General features: G+C 35.0%; 2 protein-coding genes across 2 annotated transcripts; one reads left to right on the top strand and one right to left on the bottom strand.

Moving 5' to 3' along the window:
* The first annotated feature begins 95 nt into the window (after window positions 1-95).
* LOC136800089 (superkiller complex protein 8-like) lies at window positions 96-27929 on the top strand. Its single transcript, XM_067056703.1, has 10 exons — window positions 96-255; window positions 5771-5798; window positions 6539-6644; window positions 8865-8950; window positions 9454-9540; window positions 24475-24623; window positions 25181-25274; window positions 26436-26622; window positions 26912-26990; window positions 27556-27929. The coding sequence occupies exons 1-10, from the start codon at window positions 253-255 to the stop codon at window positions 27643-27645; spliced, it is 909 nt and encodes a 302-aa protein (XP_066912804.1). The 5' UTR covers window positions 96-252; the 3' UTR covers window positions 27646-27929.
* Window positions 16944-18667, bottom strand: LOC136799239 (uncharacterized). Its single transcript, XM_067055931.1, has 2 exons — window positions 18358-18667; window positions 16944-17879 (listed from the first exon to the last, which is right to left on the bottom strand). The coding sequence occupies exons 1-2, from the start codon at window positions 18579-18581 to the stop codon at window positions 17138-17140; spliced, it is 966 nt and encodes a 321-aa protein (XP_066912032.1). The 5' UTR covers window positions 18582-18667; the 3' UTR covers window positions 16944-17137.
* Window positions 27930-27967: the final 38 nt, after the last annotated feature.

The following is a 27967-nucleotide window of genomic DNA, read 5'->3' as shown; positions in this document are numbered from 1 at the left end:
AGTGAAATCGAATGTAAACAAAGCAGCCATATTGCCCTTTTGTTTAAAATGGATTAAGGCCCTATTTACATCATCAAATGAATTCTTGGAACTGATCTAAATCGTACTTGGCATGGTTCCGAGGACTCTCTATCTTCTCTTTACCACCTAGTATGTAAACAAAGATGGTACCATAAGCCGCGAAACGTGATCAAAAAAGTTTCAAAAAGTTCAAGTTTGCAGCATCTTCTTTGTAAACATCAATTTCCAGATATGGTAAGTAATTTATTTACCTTTATCTCTCCATTTTTTTACTACTATATTTGGCGAGTTACTGTCTGCGGCCACAATCAAAAAGAATCATAACAACACACTCATTAAACTAGCCCGTATTGTGTATAACTATAACCAGACGGTGTCAATCGAACAACTTCGAACAAAAATCGCAATCGAATCAATCGAACGTAATCGAACGCGATCGAATAATTGCAATTCGATTGTCGAACGTAATCGAATCTTAATCGAACGGCCGAATCCTGGGTAATATTCAATTGTGTTCGATCGATTGCGTTCGAGTAAGGTTAGATTGGTTTGATTGATAGTTGACTATACACGTTTTTTTTTATAAGGAACCTTAACTTTGCTCTGAGCCTGGAGTTCCTTATTTTTACAGAGAATTTCAGTCTCAAAGTTCCTTATCGAGTTCCTTACCGTGAAAAAGGGTAACTTGCATCATTGGAGGCTAACATGCATAGCCCTCAAATGAAAGACCCAGCTGGTCATTAAAATACAAAAATAAATCAAAACAAAAATGGTAGAGTAGAGCTGCGAGCGGAGCTGCGTAGTTGTATTTTAATGATCAGCCAGGTCATTCATTTGAGGGCTATGCATGTTAGCCTCCACTGATGCAAGTTACCCTTTTTCACGGTACTACATAGGAAATTTTGAACTTTTTGCCCCTTGAAAGATCAAAATTTGGTCAAATTAGTCCCAATAAGGTACATTATTTTCAAATCCACTTATTCTCAGCCTGAGCAGTTCCTTAACAATTCCTTATTTTTTGAACCATTTTCAGCATCGAGTTCCTTATAAACGTGTTCCTTATAAAAAAAAAACGTGTATTCAATTGGTTCGATTGATTGTCAATTACGAGGTCAATTTTTACATTCGATTTCGTTCGGTTACGATTATGTTCGATGAGTTTGATTGCGATTAAATTAAATTGGATTACCCCATCAGAGCTTTTTATAGCGTGGGCGGCCAAGCGCTTAAGTCCCGTACAAAAGTGAATAAAATCTAGTACTATTGAATCAGTCGAACATAAATCGAATACCATCGAACGCAATCTAATACAATCGAACGTAATTGAAGCAATCGAACGGCAAGTCATGGGTAATATTCGATTGCAATTCGATTGCGTTCGTCAATCGAATTGGAATTATTCGATTGTGTTCAATCGCGTTCAATTGATTCGGCGTTCGATTCGTTCGATTGACATCGTCTGGCTATAAGGGTATAAGGCAGGCCGGTAGAAATTTCTCCAACTTTCAACTAACAATGATAGAACGCACCTATTTTAAATAAAATTAACCGGCACATTTTTTATATTTTTACTTCTTCATCTTCCATGAAGCTCTCAAAGTTAAATAGAATTAAGCACATAAGATATTCTTATAATTGTGAAAGGCCCCTCGCGCCTTCGCCACAGTGGAGTGCATGACGTAACTCACGCAGCAAAAAACTCACCCTCTGTTGGCTGATCATATTTGGCGTTTTGGCGTTACCACCCTTGAAGCAGCGGGCGTGTTTATCATTCCGCAACTCTGTTCTATTCTTCACCACCATTTTAAATGAGTTAACAATAATTCAAAAGGGCGCCCTCATCAAGGAAGATCATTTGCTTTGGTCTCAGACTTTGGGAAGTAGTAATGTTTTTGATTGTTTTCGATAGAAAATAGAAAAAACTTAAGTTTACAAGTGTCATTTAGTTTTTGTTAGGCTAATAGAATGGCAGGATCCTAGATGGCTTCCCTAACTGAATGATTGAAAAAACTGTTACAATGAAAATTATCCAGCGCATTTTTTATCTTCTTCTCACCTTCTTCATCTCCAATGAAGCACTCTTGAAGTTTACTGAAGTTAAGCACATAAGATATTCTTATAATTAATGATATTCACTGTAACACTGTTCGTTGTGCGCTGCGGTGGAGTGCATGACATAACTGGCAAGGCAACTAACTTGCCTTCTGTTGGAAAATCATTTTGGGCGTTTTGGCGTTACCACCCCTGGAAGCAGCGGGCGCCTATGTCTTTCCACAACTCTTTACCACCATTTTAGATGGCCTTTAAAATAGATTCAAAAGGGAGCCATAATCTTGGAAGATAAATTCTTTTGGTCTCCGGCTTTGGGAAGTAGCAATGTTTTTGGTTGTTTTCGATGGAAAATGGTAAGAAACTTAAGTTTACAAGTGTCATTTAGTTTTTGTTGGCTTATGATTTAGTTTTTGTTATGCTCCTGGATGGTTTCCCTAACTGTACTACATGTTGATAAATGCTACCGTGAGGTTAGGTAACTTGCATCAGTGGAGGCAAACATGCATAGCCCTCATTTGAATGACCTGTCTGGTCATAAAAATACAAAGTAAAATCAAAACAAAAGTGATAGAGTAGAGCTGCAAGCAGGGCTGCGTAGTTCATTTGTTTGAAATTTTGCTGCTTTGATTGGTCATTCATTTGTTTGAAATTTTGCTGCTTTGATTGGTCATTCATTTGATGGCTATGCAAGTTTCCCTCCACTGATGCAAGTTACCCTACTTCACGGTACTTTTCAATTCCATGCACATAATCTTTCAACAACAAACCCTTGGATACTTTTTCAAGTAATTTGTTCTTCTTCGTTCCGTGGAACACACGCGAGTGTCTAGAACGAAGAAGACCAAATTAGTGGCAAAACAATGGAGGGTTTGACGTCACTCACGCGCACACTCGTTATTTGTTAATCCCATTGGGCAATAGGCGGTTAGGCTACGGGCGTTCTCTAATTCTCCAATCAGCGTCCAGTCATTCTGAATGAAAACAAAAAGTTTAAAAGCGCGCGCTATCAGTGAAAGTTATTGTGACATATTATGACAGAAAGTATGATTGATAAACTTGGTGGAGCTATCAAAACAAATTTGTTGTCAAAGAGATTTAACAGTAAGTGAAAATACAGGCCAGATATCAACAATCCCATGTTTCAACCAATCGTTCCAAGTTAGAGCAGTTGACAGTACCCTGCTCATTAACTCAAATCAAATGACTTTTGGAGGTTTGTTTGATGAAATGAAATGGTGGCCGAATTGCTGTCCCATGTTTTGTCAGATAGTCCAAAGTTAGAGCAGTTGACGGTAGTTGTTTTGTGAACGCCATGGTCTTTTGAATAACAAATTTCTCCACAGCAGTTACCTGGAGACAAGATAATTTATCATGTTTTTATTGGCTGAGGGAAAGTAATGCATGTGGAGTAATTAGTTATTCAAAAGAGTGTCGCGTTCGCCAAAACATCTCCCGTCAACTGCCAGATCCAAGCAAAATTCCAAGCACTTTGCCCACTGGCCATTTTTCAATCTAGAAATTGAGTTTTAGCTGATTGCCACTGCTGTTTTTGAGAGGCTCTTCACTGGACCCCTTGCTGCCTTGCTTGTTATAGAGTTTATCACGCATGTCTGATTTGCAATGAGCGTGTGTCAATGTTCGATCGAAGTAATAAGTTTTCACCAATGTCTAAACTTTTGACTATATCTAAAGAATTCGAAATTTTTTTAACATCTGTGAAAAGCTCTCTACTCCCAAATAGTTCTAGAATAAACCCTGAAAAAAAACAAGATAATTGATTAAATATCCAATCTTTAAATAAAGGTTGAAGATGAAAATTCTCGTAGAAAAAACCTGTATAGCTCATTTTTCCATGATAAATAGAAAAACTTTAGAAATTTGAGTTACCCAAACATTGTAGAATCTTTTAGTTAGTACACATGGTTAAAAAAAAAGAAATAATTATAACCTTTAAATCAACTGAATTCTTTCCATAATCCATATACATTGAAAAAACGTCCTTCCATCATTTTTTTTCTTGTCACGTGATAAATAAATTTCCAACATCCAATGAAAACGCGCAATTTGTATCAAGTTATGTGACAGTAATTTCCATAAATATGGTTGTTCCGTTATATTTATAGGATAAGAATACAAAGATTCAACCAGCGGGTTGTATTAGCTGGGGCTTCATGAGGCTAAGTTTTTAGGGCAATGTTTTTGTTTTTCTGAAGCACATAAGATAGAGGAAGACCTACCGAAAAGGGGAAATTAGGGGAATAATTCTATCAAAAGCTGTCAAAAGTTATTAGCAAAGAAAGTCACCTTTTGAGGTGGAAATGATGGTTTTCCTTGCATAACTTTTTATTGCAGTACCCAGTCTTATCCCAGTTTGACAACCAGTTGTCAAGTACATCAGGAACATATGGGAATGTGTACACATGGACAAGATAAGTTTCCACGAAGCACCAGCAAAAACAAAAATGGCTGAAATTTGATCTTTAATATAATTTTTTGGTAAATGCTATGGTAGTTCTGTTTTGCTATATGAAAAGCTTATCTATTCCTTGTCAAGATTTTGGTCAGCTGATTGGATTGACGATGACAATGGGAACTTATTAACCTCTTTAGAGCATACAGCAATCAAATACAATCAAACCAATGGAATATATATTACCTAGAATTTTGACATTCGATTGAGATTCTTTTGCATTTGACAATCGAAAATTTTGACAAATTCTATGAAATTTTGAAGAGTTCAGATAAAAAATGGACTGGAAATTTGACTGGATTTCCGATAGCTTTTTTTGTCTGAATATATATATTTTCAAAATTTTAAGTTGCTCCCGATAATCAAAAATACTATGCCTTTGATGTTATTCAGAAAGTTCTTTTGTACAGATTCAATTTTTTTTGATTTGTTGGATGGTGTTTGGTGTTTGGTGACCAAAGCAGCGGATTCTACTCCATCCACACTCCTTGACAGAGTTTTGTTTTCAATTATATACAATTTTGTTGTTAGTAAAATAAGCTATTAGGCTTTTTGATTCAATTACTGTATTTCAACTGTTCAAATTTACATAAATTCAGATTCATGTTATTGTTCTCAATTCATTCATAAACTTTGTTGAGATCATGTTGTAATTTGAATGTCTTCTAGTGTCGTCGTCCACATTGCTAAAGAAAGGTCTTGGAAAATTGGAAATCTTGCAATTCTGTTTTGCCTTTGAGATTGGTTTTTAAAATATTGATGCTCTACTTGTTATAAGGTGAATCTCAATCTCAAAGATGACCACCACAGTAAAACTTTAAATTTTGTAAGGTACTAATTTTGAGATTTAACCTTTAGTCATGTGAACGATGATGTGTTAATTATTACTCATTAAGGATTCTCTTGTCATTAGCAAAGGATAGAATGCCTAATATTTTCATCAATAGCAGAAATCATCAAAAGAAACAGAATTGGTCCAAAAACTGTTCATTAAGATACTCCTGATGGGGTACTTTGAGATTTGAAGCTGTTTACACCAACAGATTTGTCTTTCTGTCTAGTACAGTTTTTCAAAAACGACTCAATCCACCATAATAGCTCTCCTTTGATTCCAAAGCTAAAACTTTTTATGTAACAAAATTGCATGATTAACTTTGTCAAATGCTTTGCCAAGGTAAAATCCTTCAAAAAATTAATTTTAATCTCTTCCTTTTTATTTTATTTTAGTATGCAGTGTCCAATAAACTTGAGGATGGTATGTAACGTTTGTATCCTTTTTTTCATTATTATTTTCATGAAATATGTATATAACTGTTGTTTCTTGAAAAGAGTAACCATTAATTTTAACAAAGGTCAATTATCATAATTTATTTTCCTCAAAAATTAAAACATACTTCCATTCACTTTAAGTGTGCACTAATCTTTGTTTTACTTGCACCTTTTCAACAAATGCTTCGTTCTTTACATATAATATACCATTAAAAAGATAACTCAGTGCACTTTAATTTCAGACAAAAATAAATAAAATAATTCTAGTAAATGAAAATGAAAAAAGTAACTCTGTACCAACAATGTCGAGTTTCTAGCATTACAGGATAAAAAGTTCATTTTTCTTTTTCATTTTTAAATCTTCATTTACTAGAATTTTTTGTTTTTATGTTTTTATGTTTAATTTAATGTTTTTAGAATTATTCAACTGATCTTTCAAATTAAAAATCAAAGTCACCTACTGGGTGTTTCAGAAATAAGCTACCCTTTTTATCAAATTAATGCACAAGAACAAAAATTAAAAAACTAAAAAAAAACTTTTTCTGTCACATTTTTAATGATTTTGTATAACGCTTCATACAATCTGTTTACAAATTTTATAAGTAATTTAATGTCCTTTCGATTCAAAATTAAGAATTTCATGCTTGGTTAGTTTTAATTATTCAACTCTCCATCTTTTATTACTCCTAGACATGAAAGTTTTTTTATTATTTTTTTGTTGCTAAGCTCATGAAGATGGTATCTGGGCAGTAGCATGGCGAACAAACGAAACAGACAACACTGATAATATTATCACTGGTGGTTTAGATGATGTCCTCAAATGTTGGAAATGGTAAAATAAATTACATTTTTCTTTTTTGTGAGCTTTTACCGGTTTGTGAGTTTTTAGTTAACTATTTAGACGTTTAATGCAGCGACTTCACTTTTTTTGCAGGAAAAAGCATCTTAATCTTCGCCAATCCTGGGTCAGAGCAGGATTAAAATTTGGCCGATTTAATTGGGATTTAATCCAGATTTAAGACTATTTTTCTCGAACAACTGACGGTTCCACATGAAAAAACTATCGAATTCCAGGGTTGGAAATTGACCTCTTTCCCACCTGGAAAATTGCTAAATTCCAGGGCTGGTCCAGCCCTGGAATGTTGACGCCTCTTCCAGCCTTGGAAAAATGACTTTTTCCAGGGTAGGAAAAGTGCTTTATTCACACCAGAGAAAATAATTTTCCAGCCTCGATATAATTCATAAAACAGTATTTTCAGGTTTGAAAAGAGCTTATTTTCAGGGTGGAAAGCATTTTTCCAGGTTGGAAATTTACTTATTCAGGGGTGAAAATGACGTGATTCCAGGTTGGATATTTACATATTCGGGGGCGAACATGCCGAAAATGAATTATGTTTAATAAATTGTTAAATGTATTTGATCATTCTGTGAGCATTGGTTCGATAGCTCTCATTCGTTCTGACATGTACTTGCGCTACTTTGAGAATCCCGGCACTTTTGTAACAACAGTGGAGCTGCACTAGAGGGCCCTAGAGAGCCAACTTAATGACCTCAAACCCGTCTCACCGATCCACTGAGCCCTTGTGACGCAAGTCCATTGCGAACGAATGAGGCCGCCCTTGCGGGACGCCTCACCTTTAGCGTTGTGTTACACACTGATCGAATACACCCTTATAATGGTTTGGTTTACATACGACTCGAACACTTTTGACTGAAAAATCACTTATTGTTTTAACTTTGCGCATGCGTACATTTTACATCCCGAGAAATCCCAGGCCTGGGAATTGCCCATTTTCGGGGTGGGTTTTCTAATCTTTGATTTTGGAAAATAAATCCCATCATTTTACAATCCGAGAAATCCCAGGCCTGGGAAATAATGGCAAGAAAAATCAGACCTGAATTTGGCTGTTTTCCAACCCAGAAATTTACCACCCTGGAAAGTAATCAAATTAGGGGTGGATTTTCCAAGTCACTATTTTTTTTGAAAATAATGGCAAAATAATCACACCTGAATTTTAATGTTTTCCAGCCTGGAAAATTTCCACCTGGAAAATTATGAAATTCCAGACAAGAGTTTTTGTGTTGGAAGGCTGGAAAAGAACAATTTTCACAACGGTTTTATAAAATTCCAGCCTTCTTAGAAAATCAAGGAAAAAATTCCAGGGTGAAAATAAATTCCCACCTGAAAATAGTATTTTTCCAGCCATGGAATTCGAACATTTTTCCTGTGTTCTGCGCTAATCGGCGATGATTGAGATTTAATCGAAAATTAAGCTAATCTGCCGCTAATCCACTTTTTCCACAACCAGGCCCAGGGTAGTCTAGCAAGCTAGACGACTAATTAAGACATATTAGAAATAAAGCAAAAAAGTAAATTTTAGTCGTCTAGAAACCTTTGTGCACTAACTCTAAACAAAAAAAAAGTGTCAATATCGCAATTAAAATTTTTTCCCGCTCAAAAAAAATTCTTTAAAATGAAATGTGTGTGGATTTGTGTGTTAAAAATGTTTCATTTGAGTTGATTTTATTTTGAGAGTTTGTTGTTGCTTAATAAATTGTTTTCTCGCTACGGAAGTTTCTGCGTAGCTAGGCCCGGTATCTATAAGGCTGGAACACCGGATTCTTCCAGTCGTTTATACAAACTAAATCCCGTATCATTATTTGTGTTTATTATTAGTATTACATGCATTATAAACGACTCCAGTCTAGGCCCAGGGCTAATCCTGCGCTAATCCACTTTTGAACAACAGAGCCCTGGTTACACGAAAAAAAAGCTAACATAAACTGCTCTAGGTGTAATTATAGATTATCCCTATGAGTTTTGGTGTCCCTTAGTAAAAACATTTTAGGTGGATCCTAAAAGTTACGAACAAGGTATTTCATGTATTATTTTAATAAGAGACAGAAATGTATTACATTTTTATTTAAAAAAGTTTCCTTGTAATTTTGCACCATATTTTACAAAATTTTGACTTTAAACATTCTAAAATCCCTAAAGATTGGTGAACATTTTGGTGGTCCCAAAAATTGAGCTTAGAATTTTATTTTCTAGGAACGATGGAGCAATCGTCCCGCAAGCTAGTTACGAAGGTCACCAGCTTGGGATCGTCTCCACCGATATCAACAAAACGGGAAACTGTATCTTTTTCTTTTGTTATTCATAGACAGTTGGTATTCGTATTGGCAGGTAATTACAGTTGAGTCTACATAACTCGAACATGCACAGGGAACACAAGTTTGTTTGAGTTTTGGAGTTTTAAAATTTCGAGTTATGGAGTATAAGGTTAATAAAGGTATTGTTATGTTAACTGAAGGGACTATTTAAGTTGTTCGAGTTAAGGAGACATGCGAGTTATTATAGAGGTTCAGGCTACAGAGATTAACTGATTGAATTATTATTTCAGGCCTTTTTTGTTGTATGTACAATCTTGACCAAGAAGGTTCTATTGATACGTATCGTTAAAGTTTTTTATTTAGAAAGAAATTACCCTTTATTTTGGTCAAAGATTAAAGAGACCTGAAGATACTGTAATAAAATTTCATATTGATTTTGTTAAATTTGCTTGGAGATTTTACTAAATACATACATTGAATTATGTGAAATTTCTTTAACTTCAAATAACATTTGTGATTAATTTTAGTGGCAACTTCAAGTTCTTTAGATAGTCACATTCGAATATGGGATTTAGATGTTGGAAAACAAATCAAAAGTATCGATCTCGGACCAGGTTTGTTGTTTTGCTGTTATCAATATTTCATAATAACTTTTTTTTGTTTTTGTTTCTTTTAAAACTATTTTCTATGTAGTCTGGCAAGTCCATTCCAATCTGTCTGATAGAGTGTCTCACACCATGCTGCGCTATGCCTAAAATATATACCTTATTACACGAATATAAGTATGGAAGTGTTTAACGGCCTTGAGATTAACACGCCAGAACACACCAAAAATTAACACGAATTTTATTGCTTTTTCAAGGACACAATGACTGGTTTTAATTTAGGTGGTTTTTATTAAAACTAATGCAGGAGGAGTGGCATCATGGCAGACGGTCGCATGAAAATCAACTTTGAGGAAATCATTTTAAATAAACTTATGAATCAATCACACATTGAACTTGTGAAAGAAGGAGAATTGAATGAGTCTTGTAGTGATGACATTAAGAGCACTATGGATTTTATTGACCAAATGTATGTTGAATCTGAGGTGAAAAAGGCTTCAGACAATCTTAAAGCGTTCATATGTGATGAAATCAAGAAGAGTTCAGGATCCAAACCACAGCAGGGGAACGAGGATACATCTGGTATTATTAAATGTAAGGATAAAATGATAAATATTTTGGAAAATCAAATCATTTTTTATGAAGAAGAAATTCGTAGAAAGAATAATCTCATAGACTCTCTTTTACAAGGCTGTAATACTCATCAAAACATTTCTTTTTTTCGCAAAAATTGTGAAAATGTTACACATCATCCTATTAAGTCGACGTGTGATGCAAAAAGGGATGTTATTAACAACGAAAAAGTTACTATCAGAAATGACAAAGAAAATCTTAATGGGAAATCAATTAGTCATCATCATAGCCTTAATACAAGTGTAAATGGTTTTCAGAGAGAGAAAGAGAAAGTTAATGAAAACAACCCTCCTAAGAGATCTGCTATTGATGATATAAAACTTGAACAGAAAAAGAGAGAAATGGTGTATATTTGTGGTGACAGTATTGTGAACGGAGTGGATGGGGATGGCGTGTCTTCGAAAGACTTTTGTACCGTGGTAAAAAGTTTTTCTGGTTCTACCTCTAAAGATATGATAGACTATGTACGACCTACCGCACGGAAAAAGCCGAATAAAATCATCATACACGTTGGGACAAATGACATAACCAAAGGAATTAATGACACAACGGATAACCTTCAAACCATTATTGAAACAGTTCGAGAAATTAGTCCGGAAACACAAATTTGTTTCTCTGAGCTTTGTTTGAGAACTGATGTTGGTGGCAGATTCACTAAAGTTGGTGAGAAAAATAAAGAATTGAGAAAGTTTTGCTCGGAACGAAACATTGGTCTAGTGGAAAATGGTAATGTCGATCATTCGTGCTTAGCAAGGAAGAAGCTGCACATGAATCCGAAGGGTCTGAAAACCTTAGCTCTGAATTTTAAATCTTTTTTGGCTAAATGTTGATTCGTGTTTTCTCCAAGTTTAAGTAGTGAATCGGAGGACGATTCTGACTGTATTGATAATCTCAAACAGCAAAAGTTGAAATTTCCTTTAAACCTAACAATAGGGTATATTAATATAAATTCTGCACGACATAAGTTAAAAGATCTCCATAGTTTTTTGGGACAAAACATAGATGTTTTAGCAATTTCTGAAACTAAGCTTGATGAATCTTACACAACCAGTACTTTACTTCTTCCTGGTTACAAGACACCTCTGAGGCTAGATTATACTGACACCAGTGGTGGTCTTTTAGTCTATCCAAGATCTGACATTTTAATCCATCAGCTAACATCCTTTGTTTTTCCCAAAGGTTTGGAGGTCATTCCCTTTGAAATCAATCTCAGGAAAACTAAGTGGTGCATTTTTATGATTTATAGGAACCCTACTATTTATAAAACTAAGGAAAAGATTGATCAATTTTTTTCTTCTTTGTCTTCTGGATTAGATTTCTATAGTCAAACTTATGACAATTTTATGGTAGTAGGTGATTTTAACTTAGAACCCAATAACCAAGTAATTAAGAATTTCATGGATGCACATAACCTTTATAATTTGGTCAAACAAAAAACCTGCTTCAAGTCAAAAAATGGCACTTGTATTGACTTGATTCTAACGAACAGGAAGCATTCTTTTCAATTCACTGGTGCTTTAGAAACGGGTTCTAGTGATTATCACTTGCTAATTCATACTATGATGAAATCTACATTTGAGAAATTACCACCTGTGAAAAAGAAGTACAGAGACTATAAAAATTTTGACTCAGTTTTATTTCTTAACGAGCTAAATTGTCAACTTAAAAATAGAAATATTGTTGATTATAGTGTATTTGATAAGATTTTTGTTACATTATTAGATGAGCATGCACCTCAAAAAACAAAGTTTGTCCGCGCTAATAATAAGCAACATGTAACTAAGGATCTCAGGAAAGCTATTATGCTCCGTTCCCAACTTAAACGCACTGCTAATAAAACAAAGAATCCTGAGGATGTTGCTCGTTATAATCGTCAGAGAAACTTTGTTGTTAATAAAAATAGGAAAGCTAAGAAATCTTTCTTCCTCAAAAATGACCCAAAACAATCTCCCAAGGGATTTTGGGACACCTTTAAACCTTTGTTCTCAAATAAGGTCAATATTGCGGGGGAAAGAATTCAGCTCGTTGAAAATGGAAGTATTTTATCTAATGACTTGGATATTGCTGAAACTTTCAACGATCATTACAATACTGTTACTGACAGATTGGACGTTCCAAGTTGGAACAATGTTACAGGTGAAGGCTCTGATAGTGTCAATTCCGCCATAAATAAATTTGCTGATCATCCAAGTATAATCAAAATTCTTGAAAAAAGGCGTGATGTTGATAAATTTGAGCTCTCACCTGTGACAAATTCAGATATGCTTAAAGCCTTAAATCATCTGAATGAATCCAAGTCAGTCAGTGGTAGCATTCCTACTAAAATCATAAAGTTAGCCAAATTTGTTTGTGCTCCAACTTTGACATCATGCTTCAATAACTCTCTTCAATCTCAAAACTTTCCTGACAGCTTGAAGCTTGCTGATATAATTCCAGTCCATAAGAAAAACAGCAAACATGACAAGGATAATTACAGGCCCGTCAGTCTCCTCCCATCTCTGGCTAAAATCTTTGAAAAACTTATTTCAAATCAACTCAACACCTTCTTTGAATCATTTTTCTCTAACGGACTCTGTGGTTTTCGTAAACAGTATAGCACGCAGAGTGCTTTACTAAATATGTTACGAAAATGGCAGAATTCACTGTCCAAATCAAAAAAGATTGGAGCAATTCTGATGGATCTGTCTAAAGCCTTTGACTGTTTGCCTCATGATCTTCTGATCGCAAAACTTTATGCATATGGATTGGATTGTAGAAGCCTAGCTTTTATGCAAAGTTATTTAAAAAACAGAAAGCATAGGGTCAGAGTTGGTTCATCGTTCAGTAATTGGCTACCTTTGCTATTTGGTGTGCCTCAGGGATCTATTTTAGGACCTATTCTTTTCAATGTTTTTATCAATGATTTGTTTTTCTTTGTTAATGAAGACGACCTCTGTAACTTCGCTGATGACGATACTCTGCACAAAAGTGCTTCGTCTCTAGATGAGGCCCTCGAAGCTTTAATTCTAGACCTAGAAATCATTTTAGCTTGGTTTAAACACAACTCCCTTGTTGCAAATCCAGAGAAGTTTCAGGTGTTGTTTCCAGGCACAAAGAATGCAAATATAGTTTTCAATGTTGGAAATATTACATTAGAGTCTTCCGAGAGCGTGAAACTGCTTGGAGTAACTATCGACAGTGGCCTCACTTTTTATAATCACGTACAGGACATCTGCAAAAAAGCTGCACAGAAGACCAAAACTATTTTTAGAATTAGAGCATATTTAAACCAAGAGCAAGCAGATTTATTATTTAATAGTTTTATTTTATCTGCTTTTAGATATTGTCCTCTCATCTGGATGTTTTGTAGTAAATTGGCTCACAACCTTCTTAACGAAACTCATTGTAGGGCCCTCAAGGCTAAGCAAAATTCTATCAATCTTAACTATGATGAACTTTTGAAGAAAGCTAAATGTGAGTCAATCCATACTAAAAATCTCCAGTTTATGCTTGTGGAAGTTTATAAAAGCGTCAATAAAATCGGCAATAAATTAGGCTGGTACCAATTTGAATTCATCCAAAGTCATTTAGATACGGATGAAGATGTAAATGAAAACGGGGACGACAATTCCAACGAACGTCCTCGTCTTCGAAGAGGCGCTCAAATTAGACTTCCACTTCCCAGGAACACAGTTTGCTTGAATTCCTTTAATTTCCGAGCTGGCCAAGCTTGGAATAGACTACCGTTAGAATTCAAAACTATTGAATCTTTGGCTGAATTTAAAAGAAAAATTATCAAGGCCAAAATCTATTGTTCATGCAAACTCTGTTCTATATTCTAGTATTTTTAAATTTTAAAATATTATTTACTATATAGTAAATATTCGAATGTCATGTTGGATTTAATTAGTACTTGTAACTATTTTTTATTACCAACGTTAAATAAAGAACAAATAAATAAATAAAATAAAATTAACACGAAATTTTTCAATCCGTATTAATAAAATGACTTCTAGTAATATTCGTGTAATAAGGAGTTTTTTAACGAAACCAAACTCCACCTGCTTTGGTTTTCCGAATCAAAGCTGAGGTAATTCGAATACATTCCCTGTTGTGTCAAAAGATATAGTTGATTGAGGATTCTGATATATACGGCTAGCATCCAGATTTGTTTATGCCCAAATGGGCTTTTTTTCAGTAAAAGATTTTAGCAAAGATGCCGCATTACTTTTTACTTCAGCTAGGACGGAGAAGCGTGTCGAGCGTTTTATATAAGATACCTGCGACTGATACCAGGGGGCTAAATATCTACAAGGGAGCAAATATCCAGGGGTAGAGTGTCTTTTCAAGTAAAAAAATACGATATCCAGGGGTAAGCATCTTTATAAGAGAAGATATATTTCTAAGAGTGGATATCCAGGAGGTCTTTACTAATAAAGTAGGATATACAGGATATAGACCACAGTAGAAGCCACTGCAATGACGAAATTTCAAGGTTCGCGTCAGATAAATTCGGATGTCACTTTTAATTAAAGATGCATGCAATGTGCATGATTTTGCTTTAGCTAGAGACAGAGCAGCCTCTCTAGTGCTTTATAAGATAACTAGCGGATACCAGGTCTATAAGGGTTTATTAACTGAAAGGAGCCACACAAGTTGTTTGAGTAAAAGTACACGTTTTTTATATAAGAACATCCAAAATTTTTAAAGCCTTCGGATGTTCTTAACTTTTTCTTAACATGCTCTTCTTTTCACTAGTTTGTGAGTATTTTTGTCTATTTTCCTAAAAGAAAATGGGTGTTTTAGGGTCCGCAAAGCCTTAAAATGTTCTTAACTTGTTCTTAACATTTTGGCCATCGAAGCCTTATGTTCTTACATAGTTTGTTCTTATAAAAAAAACGTATAACTCTACTGTAAATTGCTATGTAAATTGCTCGTTGCTATGAGTAACCACGGGTTTATAAATTTATACTTTATAGTTTGTAGTCTCGAAGATGTGACATTTTTGATAAATTATAGTGTGCAAGAGGGTTCCAGGTCCTACCTAAAAATTCAGGTCCCACCTAACCCTAAAATTCCTACCCTCGATCCAAACTCCCAGATCCCAGCTAAAAATGCTATCCCCACGAAAAAATATACTATTTCGAGGAACGAAACAAAATTTCTTACATTTTATAATAATAAAAAGGAGAAAAGTTTAGTATAGTATTAAAGAATTATTTATAGAATATAAAATTTAGAAAAGAAAAAATTATGATTAAATTGGAAATAAGAAAAAACTAACATTAACTTTAACCAAAACACCTAAAATCCCATATAAAGAAATTAATCCCCACCTTAACTTGTTTCTCCCACCTAAAACCTGAAAATTCCAAAATCCCACCTGGAACTTTTCGACCCAAAACACCAACCCCCCCCCCCCACTATTCTGGGGGGTGCACACTATGTAAATACGTCTCAAATTTTATGGTCAACTAAAAGTGACGTAATAGACAAACTTAACAATCACGACTTTTAGTAGAAAAATGACTGAATATACCAAATCTCATAAATATTTTGGGGTCGTTTTTCTGTTTTCGAATGAAGATAAAGCTGGGTGTCCACTGGAGAAAATAAGTTCATCGCGAATTTGTTTGTCGCAAAAAATAAATCCAGACAGATGTCTGGAATTAAAAATCTATTGTTTTATTTGAGAAAGGGCGAAAAAAAATAAGCGATGAAAAATGAAAACGTTTTCATTATATATCGCTTATTATTTTTTACTTCGTCGTAAAAAAGAACAATTTTGGGTTGTTTTAAAAGGTGGTACCGCACCATGGGTACCCAATGGTGTACCTTATGGTCTACCCTATGGTCTACCCTTTCGAGCTAAAGAACAATTTGTACAAGTAATCTCATGGTTATGAGGGAAATTCGGGATAAATTTCCTGAGGTCAATTTTGAAATTTTTTAAAATTTCCTGAGTGCAATGAGGGAAATTTAAAACATTTTGAAATTTGACTGAGGGTAATTCATCCAGAATTTCACGAACAAAAGCATAGGATTCTCATGGATTGGATTGAGATTCTAACAATTCTGAAAGATATCAATTTAACACTGGAAATCAATCTGAAACTTTAAAAAGAGGTCTCAAAAAAGTCATAGAAACTTGAATCGAGTTTTAATTGGATAGTATTCCATTTACTTAAGCCTTTGAAGCTAGTAAGAAAGTCGAAAAAGGTGATGAATTTCCAAACGATGGAAATTTCACTTTGGCGGGAAATTACAAATTAACGTAAGCAAGAACGTCAATGGGATCAACCATGAAATTAAAAGTATTTACATATTTACATCAATATTTGGGCTTTGCCTATCCAGTATTCTGTAAGAAGGAAGAAATCATTATATTATGATAGTATGCGGGGAAAAAGCGAAACATATCATCTAAGTAAAATCCTCAAAACTCACTATAGAATAATTACAATTCACTGCAATTTCATTGATCAATAAATATTCAATGAATACTATATGTAATAGTTATCAGACAGTTCCGAGTAGAATACAAAAAATATTTTACGAGTTCCGAGATTTTTTTGCATAATATTGCATAAAATATGCAATAAAATTCGGAACGAGTAAATTATTTCTGTATTGTACTCGCAACTGTCTGATAACTAAAACAGGGCTAAAATGTCGCACACCAACTGGTACCTGATTTTAGTTTGTGGCTAGTGGGTACATGGTTATGCTAGGGGTCACCTAGATTTTTTTTCGCGTGAAACTTTAGTACTTAGCGTATCTCGTATTTTTTAGGCCATTTGCATTTATTCCATTTCGCAATAAATGATTGTTTTAAAAAGATATCTTTCATGTAACACAAAAGATTTTCGAAAAAAATTGGACGTGTCATTGGCTTAGGGTCACCTAAAATATCTGCCAACCAGGGGTTACCTAAATCTTAGGGGTCACCTGAATTCTTAGCAGGCACCTAAAAGCTGTTGCCAAGCCATGTGTTTTAGACAAAAGGAAGAACTTGATTCAGTTGAAAACGACGTCGAATGTTGTTGGTGTATGTTGAAAGTTTAGCTCTGGTGGCTCTGTTGATTATCAACGTCGAGAGAGATGTTACGATACCGGTTAAGATGTTGTTCAGTCTGTTTGCAAGAAGGAACGCCAAAGTTGTGTCTTGTTTTAACCGTTTTTCATTTTGAGATTTGGTGAGACTCGTTGCGAAAGAAGTGCACATAATCAGAAGATTACTGATCAGGTAGAAGATCAAGTAGAATTTGGTAATTTTGACGAGATCTTGGTTCGTGGTGGATAGATTACGGCTTTCTTCCATATGTTGTTTTAATTTGATGTAAGACTTGATATACAAAGTCAGAAAGATGATCAGAGCGATAAAATTAAGCGGTGTGATTACTCTTGGGATCCATTGCGGTTGGTTGGACAAGTTTGATAAAAGATGAAAGGAGCATATACAAAACACAGACATTAAGTAACTTCCTAACGTCACTCGATACCAAAACGTACTGAATATGACCTGGTAATTCTGCAGATACTTGATACGCATGTATCGGTCGACAGCTATAACACACGTCATGTACCGCGTTCCATACCCAGAGAACGACGTAAGTATAAGCTCTGCTATTAGGTAAGCGCATGGTAGATTTTCTGGGATAGTGACCAATTGAGGTAATTTGCAGAAACTGGAAATATTCATCAGTATTTCGACCATCGTTGCGTAGAATATCAACCTGAAATTTGATCAATAACACCCTTTATTATATACCTGTACTAGTAGGCAAAAACAGTCATTGAATAATTCCTGATATACCACGGTATTGCACGCTAGAATTTTTTTTCTTTCAAATTTTGCTTTCAAAGTTTGATTTTTTGTCACTCTTGTTATCAAAGAAATTTATTAAAATAAATCTATTGTCGATTTCATGAACAAATTTTATGACTCAAAGTAATTAAGAGAATCATTAAAAAAGAAAAACATTCGATTATGTTCGATTATGGGAGTGTTTTCTATGTGAATCGTTTGACTACATAACTCATGTTTAGCTTTTGCCTCTAGGTATATAATAAAACCTATATTCAATGTTTTTCTTTTTTAATCGGACTTTTCCGTCAAAATAAAACCTTTAATAACTAACTCTGTCGCTGAAAGTTTTAACCGCACCCTTTATAAAACCAAGACGGTAGAATAAGAAAATTCAGAGAACTTACCGAAAGGAACGATTTTCCAGTTGATTGGTGATGTAAAGAAGAAAATTGAGACAAATGTTGACTATTATACCAATTGATGCAAATGTGATAATCAAACTGAATCCTGCGACCCCTCCCACTTGACTTATACCAACGAATCGCTGTCTTCTTTCCGTGCAAAAGTTTGCTGTGATATTAGTGCTTGTTAAAAAGTCCGTTGTAAAATTTTGTGATGTTGTCGTCATTTTTTCTTACTCTTTGATGCAATTCTTTTTCTAACTTCTCTTTTTCTCTGTTTGGAAAGTCCTAAAAATGAGCCTTGTCGGGCCACTATTTTATTAGTTTGTATCCGAATTTAGTAGGCGTCTTTTACCATGGAGGTATAAAGAAGCAAGAGAAGTACTTATGCTATTGTAACCAAGCTCGCCCTACGATTAAAAAAGTTACGACGTTTGCATGCTCATAATCTCATATATCGTGCATTTTTAATGAGCTCTTTTATCCATTGGTGAAATCTTATTGGCTCATTGAAGCTTTAAAAATTAGTTGAGACGAGATTCATTGTTTCTGACATCAGTGTAAGAAAAAATTTGGACTAAAAAAAGGCCTGTTTAAACTTGGCAATCCTTCTTCAAATGATAAGATTTTTCGATCAATGTTTTCTTTAAGGTGAACTCTATTGCTTGATACTCTGTGATACTTACTACACAATAAACAGCTCCAGGCTTTTAGACCTTACTCTTGGTCTATAGGCACTGCTATAGGTGGCCACTAGTAGCCCCCACCGGGAATTGCTTATTAATAAGTTTAAACATAATAGACAACTTTCACAAAAGATGTTTATCAATAGAGATTTCCAATAAAAGAATGTTTAAAACACAGCTGATCGGCTTAGGTTTCGAAACTCTCTATTGTTTCATTAAAACCTCAGTGCGCATGCGATTTATCCGAAGAATTTCAATATTCAAAACAAGAGCAGTGCTCATATCCCGAAGAGTAGGAGTTTTACACTCGAAACAAAGGAAGATATGATGTAGCCTATGTGATACTTTCCTCCAAAATTCTCCAGCGACTTTATGTCTACAAATTGAGTGTGCTTATAAAGAACTTTTCATTTCCTGGCTTGAGAAAATATCTTTTCAAAACAAAATTGAACGGATAACGAAATGGAACATAAACTTGTTTCGTGGACGAAGTTTTATTTAATTTTTGTATATTAAAAGGCTAGAATCTTCAATACTGATAATTAGAATGTTCAGAGCAAACTTGAGTTCTACTAAAAAGTCTTATTTCATAGGGCGAGCTTAGAATTTCTTTTGATACATTTTATAAAAGAAATCAAAAGACTTTAACGACCAATTACAGACACATTCAACTCCTGTTTTTCTTTATAACTCCATGATTTTACCGGTTATTATAATAATGATTTAAAAAGAGATGTCCGTTGTAAGGTATACCTAAAAATATGCACAAAGGAGTGTTACTTTACATCTATATTTACATTTTTAAAAAGATAAATTAAGATATTGCGTTTGAGATTTGATGAACTTATATATTATTTTTTTTGGCACTTTTGAGCTGAAATTGTTCTTATCTTCTTCTGATAAATTCAGGGTAAAATTTCAGGCATTGTGGGTTTGGTACCCTATTTTTACATTTTATTTGGTTATATTTTTCATACAGAAAGAGTCACTTTCGGTCGGGGTTGTGAATTGTGAAATTTATCATTCTTTTTGAAATTTGTCGTTCTTTTTTAATGTTGCAAAGTAGTCACTTTCTCCCCCTCTTTCTCCCCCTCTTTCTGAGCATCAATGTTATTATTAAAAAAATTGTACCCACACAAACAGTTCGTTTTTAGGGTTATTATTATATTTTTTAATGACAGAAGTTTCAATTTTGATTGTAATACATAGTGTTACGTATTTAGCACCATCAATGAAGCTTTTCGTTTGTTGATGAAACTGTTTGTCCAAAAAATAACCAATAGGAAGGCTTCATTTATTTTTTAACGACTTTCTTCATTTACACATCATCAGAGAAGCAGCACAAAAATACTTAATAGCCCTTGTCCAGTTTATCAGTGCACGTTTTTTATAAGAACAAACTATAAGGCAAGACATAAGGCTTCAATGACCAAAATATTAAGAACAAGTTAAGAATATTTTAAGGCTCTGCAGGAAAATGGGCAGAAATACTCACAAAATGGTGAAAATAAGAACATGATAAGAACAATTATTAGGATTTAAACCCGAAAAGTTAAGAACATTCAAAGGCTTCAAAGATTTGTAGTCGTTTTTTGTTAAAAACAAAAAGTGTAGAAAAGCTTATTTCTTATTGTAACGACTTGTATTTGTAATGTGTCTTAACTTGGTGTTAAACATGCTTCAATAATAAAGTTCCCTACCAGGACTTCAACTCTAGTCAAATGAAAAAATGCATTTTGGTACTAAAAAGCCTCTTTAACAACTTTTTTCACTTAGTTTCATGGTTGAAATAAATTATGAAAGATTAACTATGGCCTTACTTAATATTACAAAAAAATTAAATGATCCAGACCGCTTTCACGTTTCTAACTGTTTCTAAATGTTTGTCATTTATGAGAGAACTTAAAAAAATTTCAAATATAGAGATACTAACCGTAGCTGTCACTAAATGCCACCACATTCATTTAGAGTGCTTTTTAGGAAATTTTATTTGTTATACAAGAATGACGTTTGGAATGCTAAAACACTAAAAACTTAATTAGGACCAAAATAGAAATGAGCAAAAATTAAGTTAACAGATCACAAAAGTGAACAAGACTGTAAGCTGAAGAAGTGAAAAATAATTTCAGCCTCAATTCAAAATTCATGAATAAAATAAATATTTACAGTGCGTCCCGACATATCGATGTTTCCTACGACTAACGTTAAATTGACGCGAAGGGGTGGGGTGGGGGTCAGAGGCAGTGACGCTAAGAAAATCAATCAAATCGTGAAAATTAGTATCTATAGAGCCTAAAAAGAGGACACTGACCAGTGGCATGTCCCACACTCAATTTGCCCTAAGTGCCCCCTCCCCTCCAGGTGTTGACTGCTCTCGCTACGCATGGTTTATCGTCTATTTTTTTATGTTTTTACACAAAAAAATGGTGTCAAGACGAGAAGATTCAATCAATTTTCGGCCGTTAACGCAAGATTTTAATTGCAAATGTGTGATTAGAAAAAATTACGATTTTCTGTGACTGAAGCTAAAAGTATGGGGAGTGTGGGGTCTTGGAAAAATGTGAGTGGCCCTATGTGGGATCATACACTATCCTTCATAACACCCGCTGTCCGTAAGATTTTTCTTTCGACTTCAATTAAACTCAGAAAAAGGCTTTCCAGCGTTATCAAACATGACAAAATAGCGTTCTTGCATAAGCTTGCGGTTCGAAAAATAATTTGATATGGTGACATAGAAATCTTGCTAAGAACGGAATGAAAAAATGGCTGGATTTCGTTATTGTTTTGTCTATCTATTTTAAGTTTGAATTCAAAATCTTTAAATTAAAGAACTTATTGATAGAATTATCACAAAACAAATTTTCCGGTTCTTTTCCTCCTACACATGATCATTTCAAGCAAAAGTGCATGCAATAACAGGAAGGAATTTTCAGTTCAATTTTCTATCATTTTTCTATTAACCGTTTATCCCTGCAAGTCCGAAGATTCTTTTGCAAAGATTTTTACAAAGCTTTTTATTGAATTAATTTGCAATGAAATTAAAAAATTTTGAAATGATTAAAAATTGAATTTGTCACAGTATGAGGTACTCTCTAAACCCAAATTTGGATCACATTAAAATTTTTTTTTTCTGGGCATTTCTAAATCCCTCTGTGGTTTAAAAGTCACGTGTAGGTTAAAAATATGCTACCTTATCGGCCAAAACTTAGTTTCATATCGCGCAACTTCTCTCTAAAAGGAGCTATCAGAATATAGGTGGTCCTCTTATGTTTCTTGGTTACCTCTCAAAATACCTCCATGTACCTCTGATTCAACCCACTGGCTACCCCATTGAAGAATTCTTCCAAAAGTTTCCCAATTTGCAAAGTGTGGTGCGTTTGCTCGAGATCTAGAGTGCACAACTCGGAAAAAGTCGAGTGCAGGTGCAAAATTTGAGGTTTCCAGGTGTAAGTGCAGGCGGTTTTTTAACCCCAAGTGTATAGTACCGCTCATTTTCTCCTCAAGTGCAGCTAATTTTAGCAATTTTTTGCCCTTTTGAACGAATTTCCGAGGTATAGATGCACCTTGTCTGGACCAAAATTTATCAGGTGGGCTCTTCCAGCGTGGAAGTTGGTATTTCCGAATTTTTCCTCGTGTGCAGCCTTGCCATACTCTGCAAACTGGAAGTTTTCTGCCCTACTGGATAAATTACTCAATCCTCTGGAGTGTTGTTGTTAGAAATGGTAAAAAATTCATACATTCCCAATTTAGAATTACCTCAGTAGAATTTCTTTTCAAATGAGTTCCCCACTTGACTCTTCTCATTCTAAAAACAATTATTTCAAGTAAAAACCCGAAAAAAGGAAAAATAGTGAGCTCCCTTCGCTGGCAATCTAAATGTTTCACTAGAATGTATTGCCTGCACCTAACCCGAATTCCATGGCAACCCAGCTGGCACACAACGTTGTTTCAACATTTTTCTATTATTCACAACGTCTATATAACGTTAGATGAACGTTAACACAACGTTGTGTGTCAGATGGGCACGATCTTTGGAGAGTACGTTGTCTTTAACGAATGATAAACGTGAGCGGTATACAGTGGTCAATAAAATGTGAAGAGACCTTGACATAAATCATTTCATAAGTGTTATTTCAAATTAAACATGTACATAATATTGATTACATTGATACCGTAATATAAATAACTGCACCATTCAAAAAGTATCTTTGGTTGAATTGTCGTTACCAACTTTATTATTTCAATAGGATGAAATTTTGCAGAGAATTAATTTCACGAATGAACCATTTTTCAGATTTCTATTGGGACCTAATTTTAGGAATGACACTCTTATAAAATGAACTTCATAGACTCTGGTACGCAAAATGTCTGAACCCACACTACAGTAGTATCAAATTCTAACAAAAGAGTCAATATTTTAAAATTGCACAATTAGGGCCTCTCAAGCATGACCCAAATCACCAGAATCGCACCAAAATTCAGTGTCGATCGCAACTCACGAAAAATAACCAAATCGCAGCTCATCCCGCAGTAAGAACTTAAGGCTTCGTAATTGGCTACTAGTTCTTTCTAATATTTAGCAATGATGCAGACTGGTGATACCATAGATGTGATTATCAGTACACAAACCCAGTATCTACAGCTTATTTCAAAATTCATTGTTCTGTTGTCATTGTCTTTTCTCATTTGAGATTTTTCAAACCGACCGCTGCGATGAAGATTTGGTGAGAGAGGGAAGACGATAAGAGAAGTGTTGCTATTTAAAAATCAAACTTCATCACAGAGGTCTCCATATGGGAAATTAATAGACTGTACCCCCTATGTTGAGGAGGTGTGACGTCCAGGGTGGTCTGGAAAATAAAAAATCCAGGGTGGTGTGGTTTTTTGAATGATAAAACCCAGGGTTGTCCGTATAATCGGGTTGAAAATCCAGAGTGGTCAGTATCACGAGGTCGAAAATCCAGGGTAGTCCAAAGAAATGGGAGAAAAAAATGTCCTGAAAAATTGGCAAAAAATCCAAGGGAATCTCCCCAACATAGGGAGTGCAAATTTCTTCTGGAATAGCCTATTTATCAAACAGACAATGCGCACAGAGTGTACTACGAAGCGATAAACGTGAGATACACTGTGGTACAAAATATGTGACAGAGGCCTTCAAAAATCTTTCTGATTTTCCGCCCTTATAGGGTGATGTAGTCCGATTTTTCAGGAAGGTTCTTGCTAAGTAAGACGCACGAAATCTGGCCAATCTGACTGAACCTACATTGTAAGGAAAAATCTCCCTGTATATCTCCCTGTAGGCGCGTTACCTACGCCAAGCGTTAAACAAGCAGCAAAAAATATCATAAACTAGACTGTGGAAAAAGTCTTCTTGGATTCCCAGGCTAGGTGATATAGATTTTTTAGGAAGATTCTTCTTTCATTATATTTTCAGTTGATTCATGGACGGTTACATTCTCACCGGATTCCAAATACATAGCCACTGGAAGCCACACTGGCAAAGTGAATTTGATTGGTGTAGATAGTGGAGTGAAAGAGGAAACCTTGGACACACGTAGTAAATTTACGATGAGTATCGCTTATGTAAGAAATACGTTATTAGTTTCTTCATATAACTTACATAGCTCGGTTTTTTTAGGTGCACTTTAATTTTCCGAGTTAATCTTAACTCGGTCATTTTAGGTGCACATTAAATTTTCGAGTTACATAACTCGGCCATTTTATGTTCACCTTAAATTTTCGAGTTACATAACTCTGTTTTTTAAGGTGCTCCTTAATTTTTCGAGTTGTGTAACTCGATTATTTACCGTGCACCTTAAATTTTCGAGTTTCATAACTCGGTTTTTTCAGGTACACCTTAAATGTTCGAGTTAATTTTTTACACAAGCAAGTTGGCCAATCATACTGTAATTTTCTCTTTTCTCTTTTCTCTTTTCCCTTTTCCCTCGGGTTTTCCAGGTCTCCATTTACCTTACTTACCTATAACATTCCAAAAGTTCCCTTATTAACAAACAAATACGCTAAGATGACAAAAAGTGGCTAAACCGCAGCATTTTTCCGAATATTTGCGGTTTTGGCGCGTTTGATTGTTAAGGAAATTCTTTGGATTGTTACAGCTAAGTACGGTATATTCTTTATAGAGTCCGGATGGCAAATATGTAGCATGTGGTGCTGTGGATGGCATTGTCAACATCTTTGATATGACCACTAAGAAATTACTTCACACGCTAGAAGGTGAGTAAGATGTCTGGGTTTCTGATACGGTCTGTATTTGGCGTGACCCGGACTATCACGTTTAATGATTAGCGATGTTAGAGTTGACACAGCTATGTTTGGGTTCCGAACTTACATCCATCATACTGTAAGGGTCTGTTCTTGCCGTGGCCCAAACCGTCACTTTTAATGATTAGCGATGCTAAAAGTGATACAGCTACTTGGTCAGTTTGAGCTGTGCTCGAACTCGCCACCCTCCGATCAGGAGGAAAGCGCTCTACCACTCGAATACGTCCCATTTTTTGGTACAGCGTTAGCAAAATAACAAATGAGAAATAGTTTTAGATTTAATTTCACGTTAATGGCAATTGAGTTGATGACAGAGAAAAGAACGGAGTTTCTTTTGGATTCTAAAGGCTTTTGAAGTCTTGAAGGATAACTTGATACAATACAGTACGCCTGAGATTAATATGCCTCTCTTACGCTCTTATCCCGTCTACCTTTTTCAATTTCTTAAGTCATTCAATCATACCGCCGTTTTTGTATAAAATTCCCATTTCCGCACTAAGATTCCTTTGCTACTTTTCTAGGGCGCGGAAAAAGAGCAGTACTTCGGGTATTTGAGAAATGAGCTTCGGAAAGTTAGGCTGTTTCGTGAGGCTATTTCTTGAGTAAACACAAGATTTCCCGTACCTTTAGAAACAAATCTTTTCCAATCTCATGCCGGTTATCCCGAGAAAGATAGCGGAAAGATTCCAGAAAAATGACAATAATGGGCTGTTCCATTAAAAAAACATACAGGGGAGTAGACGAACCTTTTCAAGGCAAGAAATGATTATTGAAAATGTGTCGGTATTCCCTGGAAAATGGCAAAATTTGCAAAGATACCCTTGGAAAGATTCTTTTTATATGAGGGTGGACGAACTAAAATCAGTCTTTTACCCCCTGGACATTTTAGAGTAACTCTTTATCCCCTTGGAAAAATGAAAAAACACCCCCTGAAAAGTTTACTCGGAATACCCTCTGGAAATGTTCGTCCACCCTCCTGTATGGATATAAAATGGAATGACACAATCTTAGTGCGGAAATGAGAATCTTATACAAAACGACGGTACATAATTTCGAGCTTGCACGAATCAGGTGGATTAAAAAATTTGAACACAATCTTTCTTCTCCTTACAGGACACGCAATGACGATACGTTCTCTGACATTCTCACCTGATTCTCAGATTCTTCTCACGGGTTCGGATGACGGTCATTTGAAGATGTACGACGTGCAACATGCTAATCTAGCGGGCACTTTATCCGGACACGGCTCCTCTGTAGCCAGTGTCGCGTTTTCTCCTGATAACACACATTTCGTTTCCGCGTAAGTCCGTATTTACGTATTTTTTCCGGCATTTAAAAGCTGTTACTCGATAGCATATCTCATTTTACTCTTTCGTATGACCATAAATGCTCCAAATAACGGCAAAATTGATGTTTTTCAAACTTAAACCCAGACCCTTTGTTTGCCTTTTTACGATTCTGATAGCGCTCACGATTATATCATATCATAGAATCAAAAAGTTGATACAAGTAGCTGTTCTTATCTTATTGTGCTCGTCTTACCCCGCGGAATATTCTTTTTATTGGTTTATTTTCTATTTTGTTTATAGATCAAGTGATAAAAGCGTGAAGGTGTGGGATGCAGGGAGCAGGCAATGTTTACATACTTTCTACGAGCACAAAGACCAGGTAACTTCATTCAAGATTTCCATAAGATTTTGAACAGTAAATCAATTGAGATTTCTAAACAAGTGTGGTAAATCAATGCCATAAGAGTGCTCGATTAGTTAAAGAACCAGAGCCATATATCAATATTTTAAAAGTTATCTTCCATTTATTAAAAAGATAAAAAGGTACATCACTCCGAGTTTCCGAGTGTACAGTAATGATTGAAAAAAAATTGAAATAAGACGTAAAAAGTTTTAAAAAAACTGGATAATTGGTGCAATAAAACTAGGTAATAAAAACAATGATTGAGACAATTGAGATTTCTATAAGATTTTGAACAGTAAACAAGTGCTCTACCCCCTCTACCACTTTAACACCTACCAATGCTTCCTTGGATATGATAAACCACGCCAAATGTCCAAATTACACGAAAAAAAAACAAACTAAGAAGTGCGAACACGTTTACTTATGTATGGAAAGAAACTCAGAACGTCGCTCTAGTTAGAGATTCAGTGGAATCTGTTGGAAGGCTGGCGCATTTCTTTCTATGTTTTGCTCATTCATGATTTTCCATCTCTCATTTCAGGTTTGGGGTGTAGCGTACAATAACACGGGATCCAAAATCGTTTCCGTCGGAGAAGACAAAGCTATTGTTGTTTATGAAGTGCCCGTGTGAACAGAGCTTTAATTGCCATCGCCCTTTTTGTAATAGATGGTAAAGATTTTCAGATTGAATAACGCATTCGTTTGAGAGTGGATGTATTGACGTCGTTACTTAAAACGTAAAACTACTCAAACTGAAGGTTTTACTGAGGAACGCAATGGCTCGATCTATACGTAGATAGTAGCCCTTATCAAAACTTCTAACATTGAAAATTGAACTAAATACATTTAAATCGCTTAGTGTAAATATATACGAGACGTCCGTTGGGATCGGAAGAAGTTTTTATGAAATTGTAATCTTTAAAGGCGGAATCGTTTATTCATTTTCCCCGTAT

This window comes from Clytia hemisphaerica, unplaced genomic scaffold, assembly GCF_902728285.1.
Source record: "Clytia hemisphaerica strain Z4C2 unplaced genomic scaffold, Clytia hemisphaerica genome assembly, whole genome shotgun sequence".
In the NCBI taxonomy this organism is placed as follows: Eukaryota; Metazoa; Cnidaria; class Hydrozoa; order Leptothecata; family Clytiidae; genus Clytia; species Clytia hemisphaerica.
Note: the sequence above shows the minus strand (reverse complement) of the source record. Positions and strands in the feature narration are given on the sequence as shown.